Source organism: Falco rusticolus, chromosome 6 (genome assembly GCF_015220075.1).
Source record: "Falco rusticolus isolate bFalRus1 chromosome 6, bFalRus1.pri, whole genome shotgun sequence".
Classification (NCBI taxonomy): Eukaryota; Metazoa; Chordata; class Aves; order Falconiformes; family Falconidae; genus Falco; species Falco rusticolus.
In genome coordinates this window covers 82,297,066-82,315,243 of record NC_051192.1, presented here as the reverse complement: position 1 = coordinate 82,315,243, position 18,178 = coordinate 82,297,066, and the positions used below count along the sequence as shown (strand labels likewise).

The 18,178-nt window shown below is 37.1% G+C and overlaps 1 protein-coding gene across 1 annotated transcript in view; it reads right to left on the bottom strand.

Annotated features, from left to right (window-relative positions):
* TTK (TTK protein kinase) overlaps window positions 1–17,857 on the bottom strand; it is a 37,537-nt gene extending 19,680 nt beyond the window's left edge. The window contains exons 1-9 of the mRNA XM_037392064.1: window positions 17,683–17,857; window positions 15,234–15,378; window positions 14,739–14,961; window positions 11,435–11,541; window positions 6,556–6,696; window positions 1,993–2,101; window positions 1,841–1,913; window positions 1,661–1,758; window positions 537–636 (exon numbers count right to left, since the gene is read on the bottom strand). Of these exons, the coding sequence (XP_037247961.1) occupies window positions 537–636; window positions 1,661–1,758; window positions 1,841–1,913; window positions 1,993–2,101; window positions 6,556–6,696; window positions 11,435–11,541; window positions 14,739–14,961; window positions 15,234–15,378 (996 nt within the window). The 5' untranslated portion in view covers window positions 17,683–17,857. The remainder of the gene's footprint in view (window positions 1–536; window positions 637–1,660; window positions 1,759–1,840; window positions 1,914–1,992; window positions 2,102–6,555; window positions 6,697–11,434; window positions 11,542–14,738; window positions 14,962–15,233; window positions 15,379–17,682) is intronic.
* Between the last annotated feature and the right edge of the window lie 321 nt (window positions 17,858–18,178).

Here is an 18,178-nt window from a genome sequence, read left to right as displayed (position 1 = left end):
TCATACAGTTCCCATAACGAAGACCTAAATGCTTTCTATTCTTGAACTTTCTTTTGGGAGACAGGGACAAAGAACAAGGCATGGCTCAAAATTAATCTCTATCAAAAGCCATAACTTACAGCTCCAAAGAGCACTTAGTGTATTCAGTTAAATGGACTTCACTGAATAGAGTACTTCCCATGATAAAGCTCATGACTACAGCTGAAAGAGCTCCTGTAGTCAAGATGAAATCTGTTTATCCCCTCTTCATAAACCATGTAACAGATTTGTAACACCCCTCCAGTTCTCCCATCAGATGAATTGTTCAGATAATTCTTAATTAAAAGAGAATCTTAAGAGATTTAAATCTCTGATTATCCATAACAATTTTCAAATTAAAAGCTGCAATGAACATTTCTATTCACAAGTAACTACTTAGCATAAAGGAAAATTTTACTTTATTTCTTTGAGTTGAAAAGAAGTGTTATTTTCCTTCCTAATACAATAGGACAGCCAGGTAGAGCTCCCAACACCTGCTTTAAAAAGACTGAAGTTACCTGTAAGTCTCCCAGGTCACAGGAATCACCCCTACTAGATTTTGGTTCTGATGGTGGAAAAGGTGCAGTGAAGGCTGTACATTTGGAGCCAGATATTTGCCTATAGAAATAACATTGTTAATTACATCACATGCCAACATAATTTAGTGATTGCCTTTTGTGAACAAGATGAAAGAAGCAGTTGTGTGAAGGCTTTTGGCTAGAAGTCTCAAATATACAGAAAAGTAGGTCCACTCTGACAGCCAAGTGAGACACAAGAAAAAAAAAAGATCTGTAACAATGCCACCATCACCTTCTGAAATGACAGATTACTTAATTGGTTGTCTTCATTAAAAAAGCCGGTAATAGGCTACAGCTAGGATCCTAAACCCCAATGATGTGTTCCAAAGTACATCTTTAAATACTTACAGACCACCACTATTATGTGAAATACCTTATCCCACCACTTTCACAGGTTTAGAATACTGGGCTTTAACTTCCGAGAAGCTAAGTAAGCAGCTTTTACTCTTTCTTTATGTATTTCTCCCCAAAGTTCCCAATTCTGCATGAATTTAATAACACAGCAGTAAGAAAGGAAGAAAGTTAGCATAACAGACTTGATGGCAGGGAGAAGCTTTCTCCTGTTTAATTTCAAGCTCCACTAGAGCCAGGTAACACGTAGCAAAGTGCTATCTTAGTTAGCAGACGATTCCACTGCTAAATAGTTATTCAAACTAACATGAGCATAACCACTTCCTTAATATATAAGATTATATCTTAAGAAATAAGATATAATCATCATCACATGCATTAAAAATGAGGATTTAGAAGTCTTTTGGAAGTTACAAGACTGACTTATCTCTAATTTTAGAAACAGTAATACAGAAATGTAAAGTTTTTTCAAACAAAAATTATTTTGCCTTGGTCTCCATTTCTTTTGAGCCTACCGATTAGCCAGAACAAGAAATCGATCTTTGCATGCTTTTGGTTATTGTAATATCTACTGCAACTGTGGCTATTTGTCAATAAGCTTTAGATAGATTTTAACATTCTTAACATCTGACATTTCCACTATCCGATAAAAAGACTGTTGTAAAAAAAAAGTATTAAAATCTGTTATGCTGCAGAAAACCCAATAACCATACCTCTTCATAACACTAACTGGAAGTGGGACATCCATCTTCTCCACATCATCACCAGCATCAGTTACTAGTGTAACTGGAATCCTCCCAAAGGGGCAGGCCTAAGAGCAAACTGAAAGTTACCAGATGTATAAAGCAGAATGAAAAGTTTCAGATTTTGAAGCAAAACGTTACACGTTCTACCTGGTTAGATTTGTTTAGTGGTCTTAATGGATTGTGGTAATTAACTAGAGCATCAAGTTCCTGTGACTTCTCCCTAAAGACAAGAAAAAAAATGCTACAACACTGTGTTTGGTTTTAAACAATGTTTTAAGAAATTAAGTTCAAGCCATTACCCAAGCAATTGTCTGGCAACAGTAGAAGAATTTTCACCAGAATCATTCCTTTTTACGTTTTTGTGATTTCCAGCTATGCTCTGAAGTCCAGGCTCTTGTGTACTTGATACTGTAGGCAAATTAGTTAGAATTATTCAGATAATACTGCAGACCGTATTTGTTTTGAAAAGAAAAAATGTTCTTTTAAAAGCAAAAATGAAAAACACATAATTTGCAGTAATCTAGTATCAATGACATATCACTATTTTCTACCGATCTAATTATGTAAGACACTAATTCAGTAAAAAAAAGAAAAAACCCAAGACTTACAAGCAGAAGGAGCTTTCCAGAATAAACACAGAATGGCCTGTAACAATTGTTAAATACATAAGCTACTTGTTTTCTACACAGCTATAGTTGTAAACTATGTTTAAACACATAAAAGGGAGATTAAAGATGTCCAAAGACTATCCAAGCAATTTAAGTGAAAAACCTCACTGTTAATCTTATCTTCTTATACAGGAGAAGGAATGCAAGCACTAAAACCATTGGTTTAAACAGTATCTTGGGGGAGTGAGGAAGAAACCCACGCTTTCAGAGCAAGATGATTTTCCAAATCTACATTCTGACAATAAACCTCTGCTCCAAAACAACGTCATCCAAAGGATGCTTCCACAGCTTGCTCCACAGGGATTCCCCAGGAGATTTCAAGCTGCTTACATTTGGATTCTTTCATTGTTCATTCCAATTATTTATCAGAAGGATAAGGACACCCACACCTAAGTAGCTATAATAAATCCTAAATCAAGCATCAAAACCTAGCCTGTTTCAGAGCTAGTATTTCAAAGATATAACTGTAGACAACCCTTACAAACTCCCGGCTACTGCAGAGACCCAAGATATTGATCATATCCCTGACCTGTCCTCCTCCTTTTGAACCTTGCTTTTGTGCCGACTTCCTTTATGTGTATTTTATTTTGATACAACTTTTTGTGCTGTCTCAGTTATGTTTCTGTAGATCTGGATTTAAAGCATTTAACAGGTGCCTGCCATTGCAAAAGCATGCAGCTTTTCCAGTTCTAGTGGAAAGTATAAAAAAAAATAGCAATCACAACATAAATAGGTGAATCTTCCACAAGCATATCTTCTCATTTAGGTTTTTCAGTACTGTTTCTGGAAGGCTGCATTCTAAATCCCTAGAACTACCTACTGTGTCAGAGGAAGACAGAAGTCAGGGCATCAGAATTACCAGTCATCAATTAAACACTTTTTCTCCCTCAGATCCTCCTTCCCCCTTAGAGAGGCACTTTAGATACAGACAGCTTTAGTCATTAAAACTCTAAGCAGCTTCCCATTTTCAATTATGAACATGGCTTTCATGCTGACAAATCCTAGGCTGAAATAAACTCCAGTATCACCTCCAAACTGACAGGCCACAGGCACACTCCCTTCTAAAGCCAACTCTACTAACCAGCTGAAGAATCTACTAGCTCGGTGAATTGTTATCAAAGACCTTTTGCTGGTTAGTCTACCTCAATGTGCTGCCAACACAGCACATATAAACTCAACGGAATTATTCTAAGCAATTAGTTGGGATAGCAAATGTGAGAGTGGTCACATGACAAGCTGTGCTCTACTGTCAGGTCAGAGAAGATCAAAGCAGGTAAGAGCCAACAGCTCATCTACCAGCCCCATCTTAACCTAGTAGAGAATCTTGCTCAGTTATTTAAGATCTGGCAAAAGCTGTATCAAGTTGCATATTAGCCTTGAAGTGACACATCAACTTCTAGTCACATATAATTTGACCTCTGGTTCTGTGTACTGTAAAGTACATATGAAATACATTTATTTGAAAATTAATTCTAGAACCTCAAAACCCCAAATAATCAGCTCAGAACAACATGGTCATCATCCAAACTATTTTTGCCTAGAAGTGAAGGTCACTTCCCAGAGATGAATAAGCGACCGCAAGTCAGAACACACTAATGCAAATACATCAGCACTTTTGTAACTGCCCATGAACATGAGTTTATGTGTTACAACATACAAAAGGTAGATTAGGGTATATCTGAATAAAATATCTTACTCCACAATGTTCCCTAAATGAAGGCTTAATGTCTTACATTATTTTCCTGACAAACCCTTTTTAAAATTTAAATTTATACCTGATTATTCAGATACATATTTTGTATTGTGGAAAAGATCTATTTAAGACAGACACCAAGGAACATGGATTTTAAAAAACCCAAGAACTAAGATACTATACATTATGATCTCCTACAGCACAGAGGCCTTGTTTTCCATTAGTACAGGAAATTATTTACTCTACCAATAAACAGAAGAAATCATGGCTATCCACAGCCTCTCAGGAAATCATTTTAAGGACTTTTACATACCATTTCTCTTAACATTTTAAAATCCTGGATCAGTTCATTAAAATTAATTTGATTTTTATTTGGAATCTTTGAACGTCCCCCTTCTAACTGGGCTTCTGCTCGCTGAAGACTTCTGACAGATCAACACTGCAGTACTACCTCTATTTAGTCCTTAATTTTTTGTAACCTACTTATGCCAATAAACCAAATATTAACTTCAGTTACATAGAGAAGTGCTTTAATGTATAACATAGTTCTAAGCTTCTGTTTACCCAACACTGAACATTGTTTTGAATTAGCACTTTAGCAATCCCGTACCATCACCACCTCACACATCCCACATTTTTTTCCATATACACAGAGACATTTGGTGGGGGTTTTTTTGCCCAAGCCTGCCACTGGATTCTCACATCCAGTTGGTGATCTACAATACTTCTGTTCCCTCACAGTCTGATACAGCCTATCTGCTTCATACTTCTCATGACTATGGTTGGACTCTGATCTTAACAGTCTTTTCCAAACTAAATTGCTCTAAAATGGTTCCATGACTTCATTTAAATACTAAATCACTTTTTCCCAACTAATCATGTTTTATTGCACCTGGTATGTTAAATAGATTAGATTGCCGTGCACGAATGAAAGACATGTGAAAGACAGGCAAAAAGGGAATTAAAGCAAAGGCTTCTAGACTTGCGGCACAGGTTTTATGCTTGTATTACTACACCACAACTGCTTAATTCCTGTCAACAGCTTTCTGAACAATCTTTTGAAGCTATGAAGGAATGCATTCATACATAACAGCACATCTGTTCTCAGATAAAACTTTCAAAAGCAGCTCTTTAAATAGTAACATGAAACAAACAAGACAAATGCCTATACACAAAAACATTCTCTATTGCTCTAGAAGGACCATATAAATTCACTTAAAGCCAAGTTCAGTGATTTAGGCCACATACATCCCTGTGTTTTAGAGTCTAGTGTTATTTACCTTTTAAACTTCTCTCTAAATAGCTGAATTAATACTTAGCTTATTTAAATACCTGATGTTACAAGCTCATACAGATGAAAAACTAAGCAAGCCCATTCCTCCCCCAAAGTTCACTGCTTCCTAAATGGCAGACAGGCTTTTGCCATGTATTATTTCATAGGTATTCCCTTAGCTTTGCAGCAAGTAAAGCCAATAACATGGCAGAAATTGCACAATCCAGGAAGGATATTCCACAATATATTCTCTTGTGGCACAGTACATCAGGTGTGGCACTTAAAGAGGTCTATGTCTGATTAACAGTAAACAGAACAGACCCAAAAATAAAAGTTTACTAAAAAACTTAATGCTAATACTAACTGTAAGTTAACGCCATATTGTAAGTGTTGCCAAATGTTTGGGGTTTTTTTCCCCCCCACACACATAACTAGCATTTCACACACAGGTATTCAACAGGAGCCAGCCGTATCTCAAACCACGTTCATGAAGACATATCCCCAAGGAAATGTACGTGAGACATTTTGCCACAATCTGTCCTTATACATGGAAAAATATGGAACTGTTAAGCACCACTCTTGGAAGAGTTAGTTACATGCACTTAAATACTGAAGTCTAATCATGTTTTTTTGCTCAATCCCACTCCAAATTTCTCTCGAAAGCTTCATAAGGCAACCATTCCCTTATTGAAGTTACATACCCAGCAAAAGTATCAGTTATGCTTTATGATACAGTCAAGCACTTCAATTTTGTACTGATAAATACATGGGTTTCATCCATTTGTAAAATAAATATAAGGTTGAAACTTAATTTTCCTAGATTTGACTTCACTGAGGTGATTGCCAGAACTTCAGTCTGCCACAAGATAGACCTCAAAGTAAAACTATCTGTATAGTTTAGTCTGTTTCAGTTCTAATTCTTCTCCACCACCAATAGCTCTTATTTTACACTTTCAGCTGTAAGTTTCTATTACAAATACTTAACAACAGTCAGAGGAATGCCCTCTGCAGAATTAGAGAATCTACCAACTTATGGCTTCTGCAAACTACAATCACTGCACAGAAGATAGAGCCAAGTACTGAAGGAGTAAGATCGAGAATATAGGTATGTCTGTTTTAGACAATGGCAGATTATGAGGTCTTATGTAGAAGGGACAAACATTAGATAGTTTTCAATCTAGAATTACAACATTCATAAACTCCACCAACATTAAGAAACTGCAGTTACCTGCTAAGTTCTCCTTCTCATCTGAAAGCAACTGCTTTTTTTGTAAATTAAAGTTTCGTAGAGCAGTTTCCAGCATTTCTAGTGGAACAGCAGAGCACTCCACAGCTTTCTGAAGGAGCTGCTTACACTTCTTCACATTTCCTAAGTAGAAAGGAACAGAAAAATCAAGGAAATAAACAATTACACTGGGGCAACACATTTAAAGATGTTATCACATTCTTGCCATCTTACATTCACTTTGCATCTTTCTCTGAAGCCATCATTCATTAGGCTTCCCCCACTTAGATATCCACTTTAAGAATACTGCCTGAGCTAGTTACAAGTGAGTCATGCAAAGTCAATTTTTCACATGAAGTTGACCACAGAGTCACAAAAATTGCTTTATAAAACTCAACACTACGTTCTCAGTATTTGTTTAGTGCTATAGGAACTACAAGGAAATACAACATAAGTCCTAGAGTCCATTTTTTTTCCTGTAGTATCAGCAAGGAACAACTACCTTTATGGACTTCGGTTGCAATCTGACAAGATACAAACCTTTATCCTGTATGTATTAAGACATCTTTAATATATGTAATAAAGTTAAAAGCAGCTGCTATTAAATCAAACATTACTACAGTTAAAAAAAAGAAATTAAAAGGAAGGATATAGTTTCATTACAGTTTTACACATTACTAAGTGCCATAAACAGAGACTGAAGAGAACTGGAGGGGGGGGGGCTGTTAAAATATATTGAAAGCATTCAGTTTAAATGTATAAGCGTGTACACATACGGGTATTAAACATAGGAGTCAAGTAAGGAAAGTACACTGCAACCAAAATCTCTTCCTTGGTTTAGAGAGTTTCGGGGCAAAAGGATACGATGTTTTGTTACAGCTGTTGATTTCATTCCTCAGTGCCAAAACAGCAAAATGTAAACCACTTCTTGTATGTGTCTCATACATGTATACTTAAGTATTTCTTACACAACATAATAGTATTATTTCAGAGCTCCATGATGTCTCCAGCGCCCATAACTCCACTGATAACTGAAGTTAGACGTCAATGTCGCCTGCAGTTCAGACTGGGGAGGGGATTGGGGTGCATATATTAAGAACTTACACTTAAGTAACCTGTTTTAAGGATATTAACTGGATGTTGTTTGAGACTGAAGCAAGGAAACACCAGAATAAGATTGGATATGATTTCTTTTAAATTCACATGGTGCATATTTGTTGTGACTTGTTTTTTAACCATATAATCAAGTACTACTTCCCTCAAATCCTTAGCAAGTAGATAGGCTTAGCATTTCTTTAAGAATCCTTAACCTGTGTTCTTCCTCTGGCTATATTTAGTAACCACACGTTGCTTCAACAAGACCTGCTACTCAAAATGAAAGTAATTCCTCCTATATTATGTGCCTCAATAACAAAACACACAATACCAGAACACCTATGTGAAAAATTAACTGCTCCATCCCCCTTAATAGACAAGGAACCAAGGCACAAGAGTAAAGTCAGCAGTTATCTTTGAGTTTCAATCAGTCCACTTCATCACATACAAAAAGCCCGAATGATCCACCTAGGCATAACATTTTATATACCAAAAGTAGTTTCATTTACAGTCACGGGTTCAGAGCAATTAACAAGCAAATCTTGCTTCAAGTACACTACCCAAGGCACACCAAACTTGAAGAGACAGCTCCTCATCTGACTGATTTAAATGAAGTTGTATTCGGCATTTAAATAAAACAGAATGGCACCTTTGTTGTGTCACTATTTTCAAGTCATGAATAATCAATTTATAATGAAAGCAGTCAATTTGCCAGCCATAATTTCAGAATTTTGACTTGAGCTTTAGCTCACAGTTTTGCTCAAAATGGGGAAGTCTATGTATAATTCACTTTTTCTTCTTAACACAAAGGGAAACACGCATTAATCCAGAAGCAACTGGCAGGCATGCCAAAGCACTGCTGAAATCACTGGGATGAGGAAGTAGCAAAACACTACCTTCCACCTTTCCCTCTGACCTAAGCTGGACATACGCAGTAAAACAGGAACAGCACTCTTAAAGGAACAATATAAACTCCTATGTTTAGTCCCCTTTGAAGCACCCAGCAGGGACACTACAGCTCCATACCCGTCACCAAACGTCAATTAGACCAGCTCAAGGATAAAACGTATCTGAGCACATGCTGGAGATAAAAAAATCAATCACAAATAGCTTATTCCTTTGAGATTTGGAAGGTTCATTTTAGGTTGACTATTTGCTATCAAATTAAGAGAAACTATTGTACAAACACATTCCATCGGTACAAGGTAATTAAAACTCATAAGTAATTGTGATACAAGGATTAATTTAGTCATTGGTAACCCAGTGGTACCTTTTCTACACTTAAGTTCATAAACAAAACCTGTTGTGTAACCAATTTGACAATATCTTTATTACTGCAGTATTACTAGTTTATTATCTTTTTTAATAAGCATACAGTGTTCACTAAACAAATCAGCTACTTTTTACTACTGTTTATAAGTTCTACACCACAAGTTCATATTGGAACAAGACCAGATAACAGATTCATCTGAAACAAAAACGTGGAGTTTCAAGTCAAATATGCAAATTTTTGTCTTCCCCTCTGTGTGGAGGAGTCCTATTCAGATCCTTCTTCCATCAATTAAACACATGCCATGTATTTCTGAGGGGGATTTCCACAACCTTTCCTCCTCCACTACAAATAAACTTACTAGTTAAGAAAAACCAGAAAGCCTAAGACAAATTACTATTTACTTACTGATTTTATTAAAATTACTCTTCTTCATGGGACACTTTGAATATCTAAAAGGCATCCTAATATAGTTTAAAAAGTACTGGACCAAAAGCCTATTTCCCACTGGTAGTGGTTTTGTCCATAAACAGATGTAACAGAGGAACATCTAGTAAGACGCATTCAGAATCCACAGTGTAGAACAGACAATTTATTGTAGTTAATTTTGGGGAGAATTTTTCATACTAGGCAATATACAACAGCTTGCATGGTACTGATAAAATCCATGAAGAAAAACAAGCCACAAAAACTTCAAAATATATAGACCAAGGCTACTTGGTTCAAAGAAAACTGCTTTCATGGAATCTGCTAGTCTTTCTGATAGAGCAAAGCTGTTAAATGGAGGAGATAAACAGGGTGACAGATGATTGCTCAAATCTACCACAGAAAGAAAACTAAAGACATCTGAAAATATGAGCCTGTGGGTAGGCAGCACAACCCTGCTACCATGTACCAAGGCCACCCTCCCCTACACACAGCAGGAATGAAGCAACGTCAACCCAGATGAACTTGGAGTACTGGCCCAAAGTGTTGAAGACCTATTGCTCTAGATATATTAAAGTATAACTTAATAGTCTAGAGGGAGAACTGGAAAAGGAAAAGCAAGAAAAAACCTCAGGAGTTTACTAAGTGAAGGGAAAAGAGAAAAAAGAACAAGTGATGCCAAGGCAATCATTCATCACCTCCTACCAGCAGGCCAATGCCCAGCCAGTCTCCAAGCATCTGCTGCTATGGAAAGACTATTCCTCCAGGTTTTTTTTATTGATGATCATGATGCTATATGGCATGGAACATCCCTTTGGTCAATTTGGGTGTCCTGGTTTCAGCTGGGATACAGCTAATTTTCTTCCTAGTAGCTGGTACAGCGCAGTGTTTTGGATTTGGTGTGAGAACAATGTTGATAACACACTGATGTTTTTCTTGTTGCTAGGTCATGTTTGACCTAAGACAAGGACTTTTCAATTTCTCAGGCCTTGCCAGCAGGGCACAAGAAACAGAGGGGACACAGCCAGGACAGCTGACCTGAATGAAGCCAGAGGGGTGGGTATTCCATACCCTATGTCCCAGCTGCATCCCCTGCCAAACTCTTGCCCACCCCCAGCCTTTGGACAGAGGAGAAGCCAAGCAAGAAACAGAAATCATTGACCTTGTGCAAGCACAGTTCAGCAGCACACCAGTGTTTTAACTGTTACCAACACTGTTGTATTCACATGTCCAAAACACAGCATCATATGAGCTGTTAGGTTAGGAAAATTAACCCCACCCAAGCCAGATCCAGTACACCAAGGAACACTATAAAGAAGGGAACCTTAAAGAAGGAAACCAGAATTTAAGAGACATTATCACTCTCCTATCAGAATGGCTTGCCTAAAACACTGCTGTGTGGCACCGTGTGACAAAGACTACCATTCTGTTTTGGATACTGACAAACTGCCCCCCTGTTCGACTGGAACATGGCATCTATGGGACTGTCAAAGAAGTCAGTCCACAGCATTTGTGAGATAACATAAGATATGAAGCATCTCCACTCTCCTAACATGTATGTTCAACAATGGAACAAGAAGCAGAATCAAAATCCAACTGCTAGCTACTTAAGAACCTGAGTGGCAGGGGGGAAATTTAATTGGACCAAATTACAATTTTACAGTGTATTTTGGTTTAATAAAAAAGAAACAAAGTCTACAGTTGCTGTTTGGAAGGAGCAAGAATTTCTTCCACAAGCAAGCTGAAAATAGAGGGAAACTACCACTCAAATTTGAGCACCATTTTTCAACAAAGCAAAAGCCTTACTCACACCTCCCACTGCAAGTTCTAAGCTTAGAAAAAGAACAGATATCACTGCCAATTTTCACCTTGTTTGAACATTTCTAAAAAGAAAAATACTTAAGAACTACGCACATATTTTTATTAAAGCGAACACATGTTCCAGTTAAATTTCAATCAAAAAAGAAAAATCTAGCTTTTTCTTTTTCTGCTTTAAAACCTACTCATTTCCTTGCAAACTACATAATAGAAGTTTAAACCAACAAAACCCAGAACACAGAAAAGCAACACCAAACAAGTTTTTCTACACACCTTGTGATAGCTCAAACTGTGCAAAAGCCACATGCACAAAAGCAAATCTCTTGCAGTTCAGTTTGGCCAGATGAAATTGGTCCCGTGCCTCCTCTGGATCTTGAAGACTGTAAAGACAGCATAACAATAGTTACACAAAGTAAAGACCCTAAGTAACAAGGATGAAGTTCCATGTGCTAAATGATGGCACTAGATAATTCTGGAAAAGCAATCCATCCATAGCTGAAGTTTTCCCTCTTTCTTAGAGTCAGTGAAGTACAAATAAGCAGTCTTAAAAAGCTAAATAATTGAAAGATATTAACCTAATCCTTTCCAAAAAGGAGAATGTATTGAAACCTGACGAGAAAGATAGAGCACTCATTCGTTGTCCCTGCTTAAATTATTCCTCAAAATATGTATATATTTTCCCTCAGAACACCCACCTGTAGCCCTCCCAGGGTACAGGCTGACGTATCTAGAGTAAAATCTCTGGATGCATCCACTTCTGTACTAGGGAGATTGCAAGGTACGAGGACAAGGAAAAGACTGCTTTAGAAACAACAAGCATGGAAAAGTGTTTTGCATTAGTCAAATCAGAAGAAATGTTATATACACTATTAGTTATAACCTGCAGCAATATGGTCACAAAGTTTCCAATCCATTACATTAAAGCAATACCAAACTCTAAGATTTGTTAGAACTCACGAGCTTTTCTACATTGAAGAGCTTCTGCAACTGCACTCAAATTGTCAGATTCCCTTAGAAGAGACGTAGGTAACTGAAGGAAGTTGTTTCTGTTGCTACATCTAGAATATCATACCTACAGAAAACTAGGACACAAGCATTTATCCAATAGCTACCTCTATCAAGGGTTCTATGGGAACAGACTATTACAAGACATAGGGAATTCATTCTGTTATTCCCCATACTCCCAGACAGCACAGTCTTATCAGTTAAATTTGGTAGCACAAGGTGGATTTAAGTGTTTTCTGCAGACATGCCACAATCAGTAATGGCAAGCGTGGTATACTTCAAAAACGTGCCACAGAGTCCAGACAAGATACTCCACATTTGGGTTTCTTTTCTTTTACTAGGTTTTAATCCTAGTTTTACATTCAGCCATAGATTGCTAAGTTAGGAACAGAGATACTTACACAAAGTACACAAACATTTAAATATTCTAAAGGATCTACAGCTTAATACTCTTCAAGACACAAGACGCCCAAATCTATGACTATGAAATAAGTTAACATTACTTTTCAATGGTCTCCCTTCCCCCTTCTTAATATTAAAAAAGTTATTTTAACACTTCTATTCAGCAAAATCCATAATCAAGAAATAAAGAAATTTCTTTCAAAATTCCACCCTGGTTCAACAGGTAAACAAAGGTAGCACTTAGGAGTGGGGACAGTGAAAACTTTGACAATGGCTTAAGACATAAGTACAGAAAAATACAACACAAAGCTAAATGGAACATATTTCCAGTAGAAATATGTGGAATTAAGAATGAGAAAAGTCTCTACCATAGTTTAGGCATCTTACTGGACTCCAGTAAGTTTAATAAACTTGGCTATGATCATCCAAAGCGACAGGACAAAGAATAACCCATCTCCAGGCAAAGTCAGAGTAACAAAAAATTAAGCTGTAACATGAATTACATTCCCTTACAGAAGTGTATTAAATTTTAAGTTCCTGTAGAAATCAGCAACAACTCTGACAGTACAAGACCTAAGTTCGCAACAGGCATCAAGTGCCACACACTTGGTGGCACTATGCTACAGCCAGAAGCATTACATGAAAGCAGGCCTAGCATGGTTAGTGTGCTATATACAGATAATCACAGATGCCGCTGACTGTTCGTTTGCCTGTTTCAGAGCGTCCAAGGGTTCTTCAAACAACCTCAGTATCCTAATACATCAAAAGGTTTTGGCATAGTCAGATGGCAGCTAGAGAAGATACCAGTACAACACAGGTCCAGTGCCAAGAAAGGAATAATCCAGCTTAGATCAGAAGAAAAGCATTGATGCCAACAGACACTAAAATCTCAAGCTGTTGTCACTGCTTCTGAAGTTTGTGATGCTCTATTGTACTTTTCCTGTTAGGTGGAACTTTTGGGAGAACAGCAAACAACCCTACTGAAGAGCACCCTTCTCCCAAAGATACCTAGAAAGTATTAGTTGGAAGCCTGTGCTGCACAACTTCTGTTCTGAGGAAAAACAACCAACCTTCAAATAAGAAAACCTTCTCTCAGCATCTTTAAGGACAGGAGCTCTTTCTGGAAGATATGCTTTACTCCACTTACACAGAAACACCTTAGCTCTTCAAGGTACTAAGGATTCATGGCAGGTCTTGCTCACTCCTGCTTGTTTCTCAACAGTAGTCAGACAACTTCCATTCTACACTTTCAGTTTACACTGATGCAGCAAGACCCATGCAAATGCTATTATAGACAAAAAAGTAGACAACATCATCCTGCAAGATCAAGCCACCTGCCTAAAAGCCGAACCGGAGGACACACAAGAAACAAAAAGACCCGCTATATTCACTGGAAGACCACATGTTCAACTCATAGTTATGGATTGTTGCAGTGTTAAAACAGAGCCTTTCAATATTTGCTACAATGCTATTTCAAGTGATAAAGGAAATCCTTACAAAAAGAAATTGGTTTTGTCCCAAATTATGACTGAATAAAGCAATAAATGACTACAATCAAGACTAACTTCATCAGTATGGAAGTATAGAATGATGTTCTGAGACATTCTTCCTACCCTACAGCAGCTAATTTAATGTAGCTGGGATGAGTCTTTCCTAGTAAGGGAGAAGGACTAGCCAAGGACAGACCACCATGGTTTGACTAGATGGATTAGATAGTAGCAAACCGCCTACCTCACAGCCCAATTATAGAAGTCCACGGGGAAATTAATCCTAACTTACAACATAAAGTGTAATATACAGATTATAGATACCCAAAGTTATATCAGATCTCACCCATACAGCTTCTTTTGAGCTGAAGTATAACGCTGAAAATAAAGTGCCTCATGCCGTTTCCCCATAGAAGCCAGAAAAAACCCCGCATGTTAACATCTCTAAATCAAATACCTCTGAACAATCATGTTTATTACCATACACAAAAAATGCAAGTACTGTGGAGACAACAGATAAGCAGACTAGCCAAAGCTGCTCAGTTTCAAGAAGCCTATATGAAAACATCCACACTCAAAACAATTTGTTGCAGAAACCACTAAAAAAAAACCCAAGCTATTTTTATCATCATTCAAATGCATGATTCTTAATTATAAGTTCTTATATTGAAATTTATACTTACGCTTTCAACTCGGCAAATCTCACAAGGATGCGAGCATAGCTCTCATCTTCACTATGCTTTTCTGCAGGTAACGCAGTCACTGCTTGACTGTAACGACCAATGAGTGTATTCAGCAGGTTAACGTCCATCTGAGGAATACCCTTTTTCTCTAGCCGAAGCAAAAAACACAGCCAATCTTCTGGATTATTTGTCAGCATTATCTGATTAACAGTTCCCGAGTTATCTAACAGTAAAACAACAAAGAAGATTGATTCAAACTGCAGCAAACATGAACAGAAGAAAAAACTTTTTATAAGATCTCATGTAAGATGACTAGTAGTTTAAGAAAAAGTTAGAGCAACACAGTTAACTACAACAAGGAGAGATTAAATGTATTTTGTGGTCATTAATATTAAAGAAATGTAAAATGTTAAACTTAAATCCTTTCAGTTAATGGTTCTTTTGTTAGGTTAAGAACTGTTGTTACTCGGGTGTCAATTGTGCAAACACACATACCTGTTGTATCAGCCAAGATTTTAGTGCAGTTAAGCTCATCTGTGATGCTGTCTTCATTTCTGTACTTGTTTTTCAAGTCTCTAACTCTATTCATGATTGAAGCAATTTGTGGCAACCCCCTTTCACTTAAGTCATCTTCCTCCATCTGCAGACACAAGGTTAAAAACCAATTAAGTTACTGAAGAAGCCTGTTGTAGCTCACCTGAACTGGAATTACCATGAGAAAGCCTCTCACATATACTTTGCAGCTTGAGACTCAACCACACTATATAACATGAATATTCTATTAAGCCTTTGTCAAGACAGTTACACAAGTGAACTTCTTAGCAGAAGCCAACTTTGATGAGCAAAAAGAATCCGTACTTAACTCATCTGCCAAAATACTAGTCCATGCTTCACAGTAGCCCTTTCCAATAAAGTATATCCAATGTTTTAATAAAATGGAGGTGGGATATGCTGCCTGAATAGTTATGTCTATTGCATTAAATCACATCCTGAATCCATAGATTAGGATGGCTAAGAGGCAGTCCTCCTAGCCACAAATTCCTGCCACTTCTCTTGAATAAACAGCAACAGAACAAGCATTTGTCAAGACTTCATGGTGACCTGGCTCAGGGACAAATCCCAGCAGAAAACTACATAAAGGGAGAGCTTTTACCTTTTTGCGTTATGTTTTTCCTGCTCTCTCGGCTGTGTCACCATATGGAGAAGAGAAAGGAAAGGCAAGAAGGAGAGACTTTCATTTGATGACACCTGTAAGGCTAGGTTAGACTACCTTAGATGTGTCAACCTACACGCACACCTTGTTTAAACATATACACTTTTCATATGGAAAGAAAACTTTATACTATAAACTTCCAAATTTGAACAATATTTGTTTTTTCCATCACGGGTATAACTTGAAATCAGGACTTAAGAGATACTTACAACCCATCTTTTAGCCCTACTTCCTCTTTAACAGCATGGCATTTTTATTTAACATAACACATGTTTAATTGGACAGTGAGATGTGGTCTGAAAAATACCAGTCCGTTCTTGCTATGCCTCAATTTTTACCATTAACATTCTCTGAAGCACTTCAACGAAATGCAGTGCACTTATTTATACCACTGAGATTCTAAATCAAACATTCTGAAATAGTTACTTGTCGTAGTTCTCATTAACTTCCACTGTTGCAAAATTTTACCACCTAGATGCCTATCCAAAAGGATTCATTCTAAGCAATTACACAAAGACAAACCACTGAAAACAGGTGAACCAGTAGGCATAACAAAATTACTACATTACGTCACTTGTAATAAATAATACTCATTTTTTGTATTAATTCCTGGCTAGAACGTCTGCTTTATTAAGGAATACAATCCCAACACTGAAACTACAAACTGATGGTGGAAGGGCAGGCTAGACAGAAGACACTAATCAGAAGATAAGTACACAAATGAAACACCAAAGACATCTGCACAGCTTCACTAAGTATGTGCAGGTTGGGAGAACCCTAAAGCAAATCTGTGTACTCCATCAACTACTAAGAATTATGTCCACATAACTGGAGTAATTTGAGGCTTACAAAAGAAAATATTAGGAACATTAAGACAAAACTATGTATAATTAACATATATGTATATATATTCTATAATGTCTGTGTTCAGGAAAGGCAAACTTTTATGCACATTTCCAAAGAACAAGCCATATCACTTTTTCAAAGGATACGACAGCCTGACATGGGTGGCAGCTTACTAATAAAAGAGAACAGGTTTTTTTACTCAGAGGCATGCTACACAAACCCCTCTCTGTATGCCTACATTTGACCAACACTTTGCAAATTCATTCAATTATTTTATCTAATTTTTTATTTTATTTTTCAGGCTTATTATTCAGGCTATCCTGAAACTGGCTCTGTAAACTGCTCCATCTTTTGGGGATCATGTTGCTAAAAGTTACATAGGCGATTACTGTAGCAAAGACTGTTCACATGCCAGTTTAGCAATGATATGCATTTACTTTATAGGAAAACACACATTTGTCTCTTTGTAAGGAAGATGTTGGTACATGTTGCAGTTTTGCCTTTTCTAAATATAGCAAAAGGGGCTACAGGAACTCAGATACTCCAAATCTCCTCTTTATGGGTGTGAATATCCTTAAAGATCTGTCCTTGAGCTGTACCCATCCCCTCAAAGTACAGATGAAGTCAGCTTCTCCAGAACCTGAAGCACCAAGGAGATCAAAAGTTTACCTTATGTTCAGTAATACCATGATCCCTTATTACAACCGTAACTGCTAACAATTCCCAGATGGATTTTGTCATTTTAAACACAATATTTATATTTTCATCACCAATGTAAAAGGTTTGTTATCCTTTCTGTAGTGATGGCTTGCCAAATGTACTAAGAAAAAAGTAATTTTCTGCATAAATTTCATCTTAACTCTCATCAATATGCATCCAGCTTACATTTCTGGTGTGCTGCTTAACTGTTCAAGGTTTGACGCGTACTATATGGAGAAAAACTCCCTGGAAGAATGGATATATCTTTTTTACAAGGCAAGATGGATGGAGGGTCAGGCTATCTCAGATGATCCCAAGAATCCAACAAAGGCAAGAAACATAGCTCTCCATCCTGAAGAAGTTCCTGTGTATCAAAAACAGAATGGTTACACATTGAAAAGTAAATTACTATCAGTATACCCTTGTAAGCTTGACTAATCTCCATGACACCCCAGAAATACAGTTATCATTAAATCAATAAAACTGTCTAGTTAGGAACAAAACCAGAACAAAAATGCTCAGACTACTTTTGGACTGAGGGCAAGCACTTCCAAGTGTGTCAGCTTATTACGACATTTACAGATAAAAAAAATGCACTAAGGGCATACTCACTTTATTGTCATGATTTGCAACTAATCTTTCTACTCATGCCAAAGTACAACCACAAGCAAGTATTCAGTCT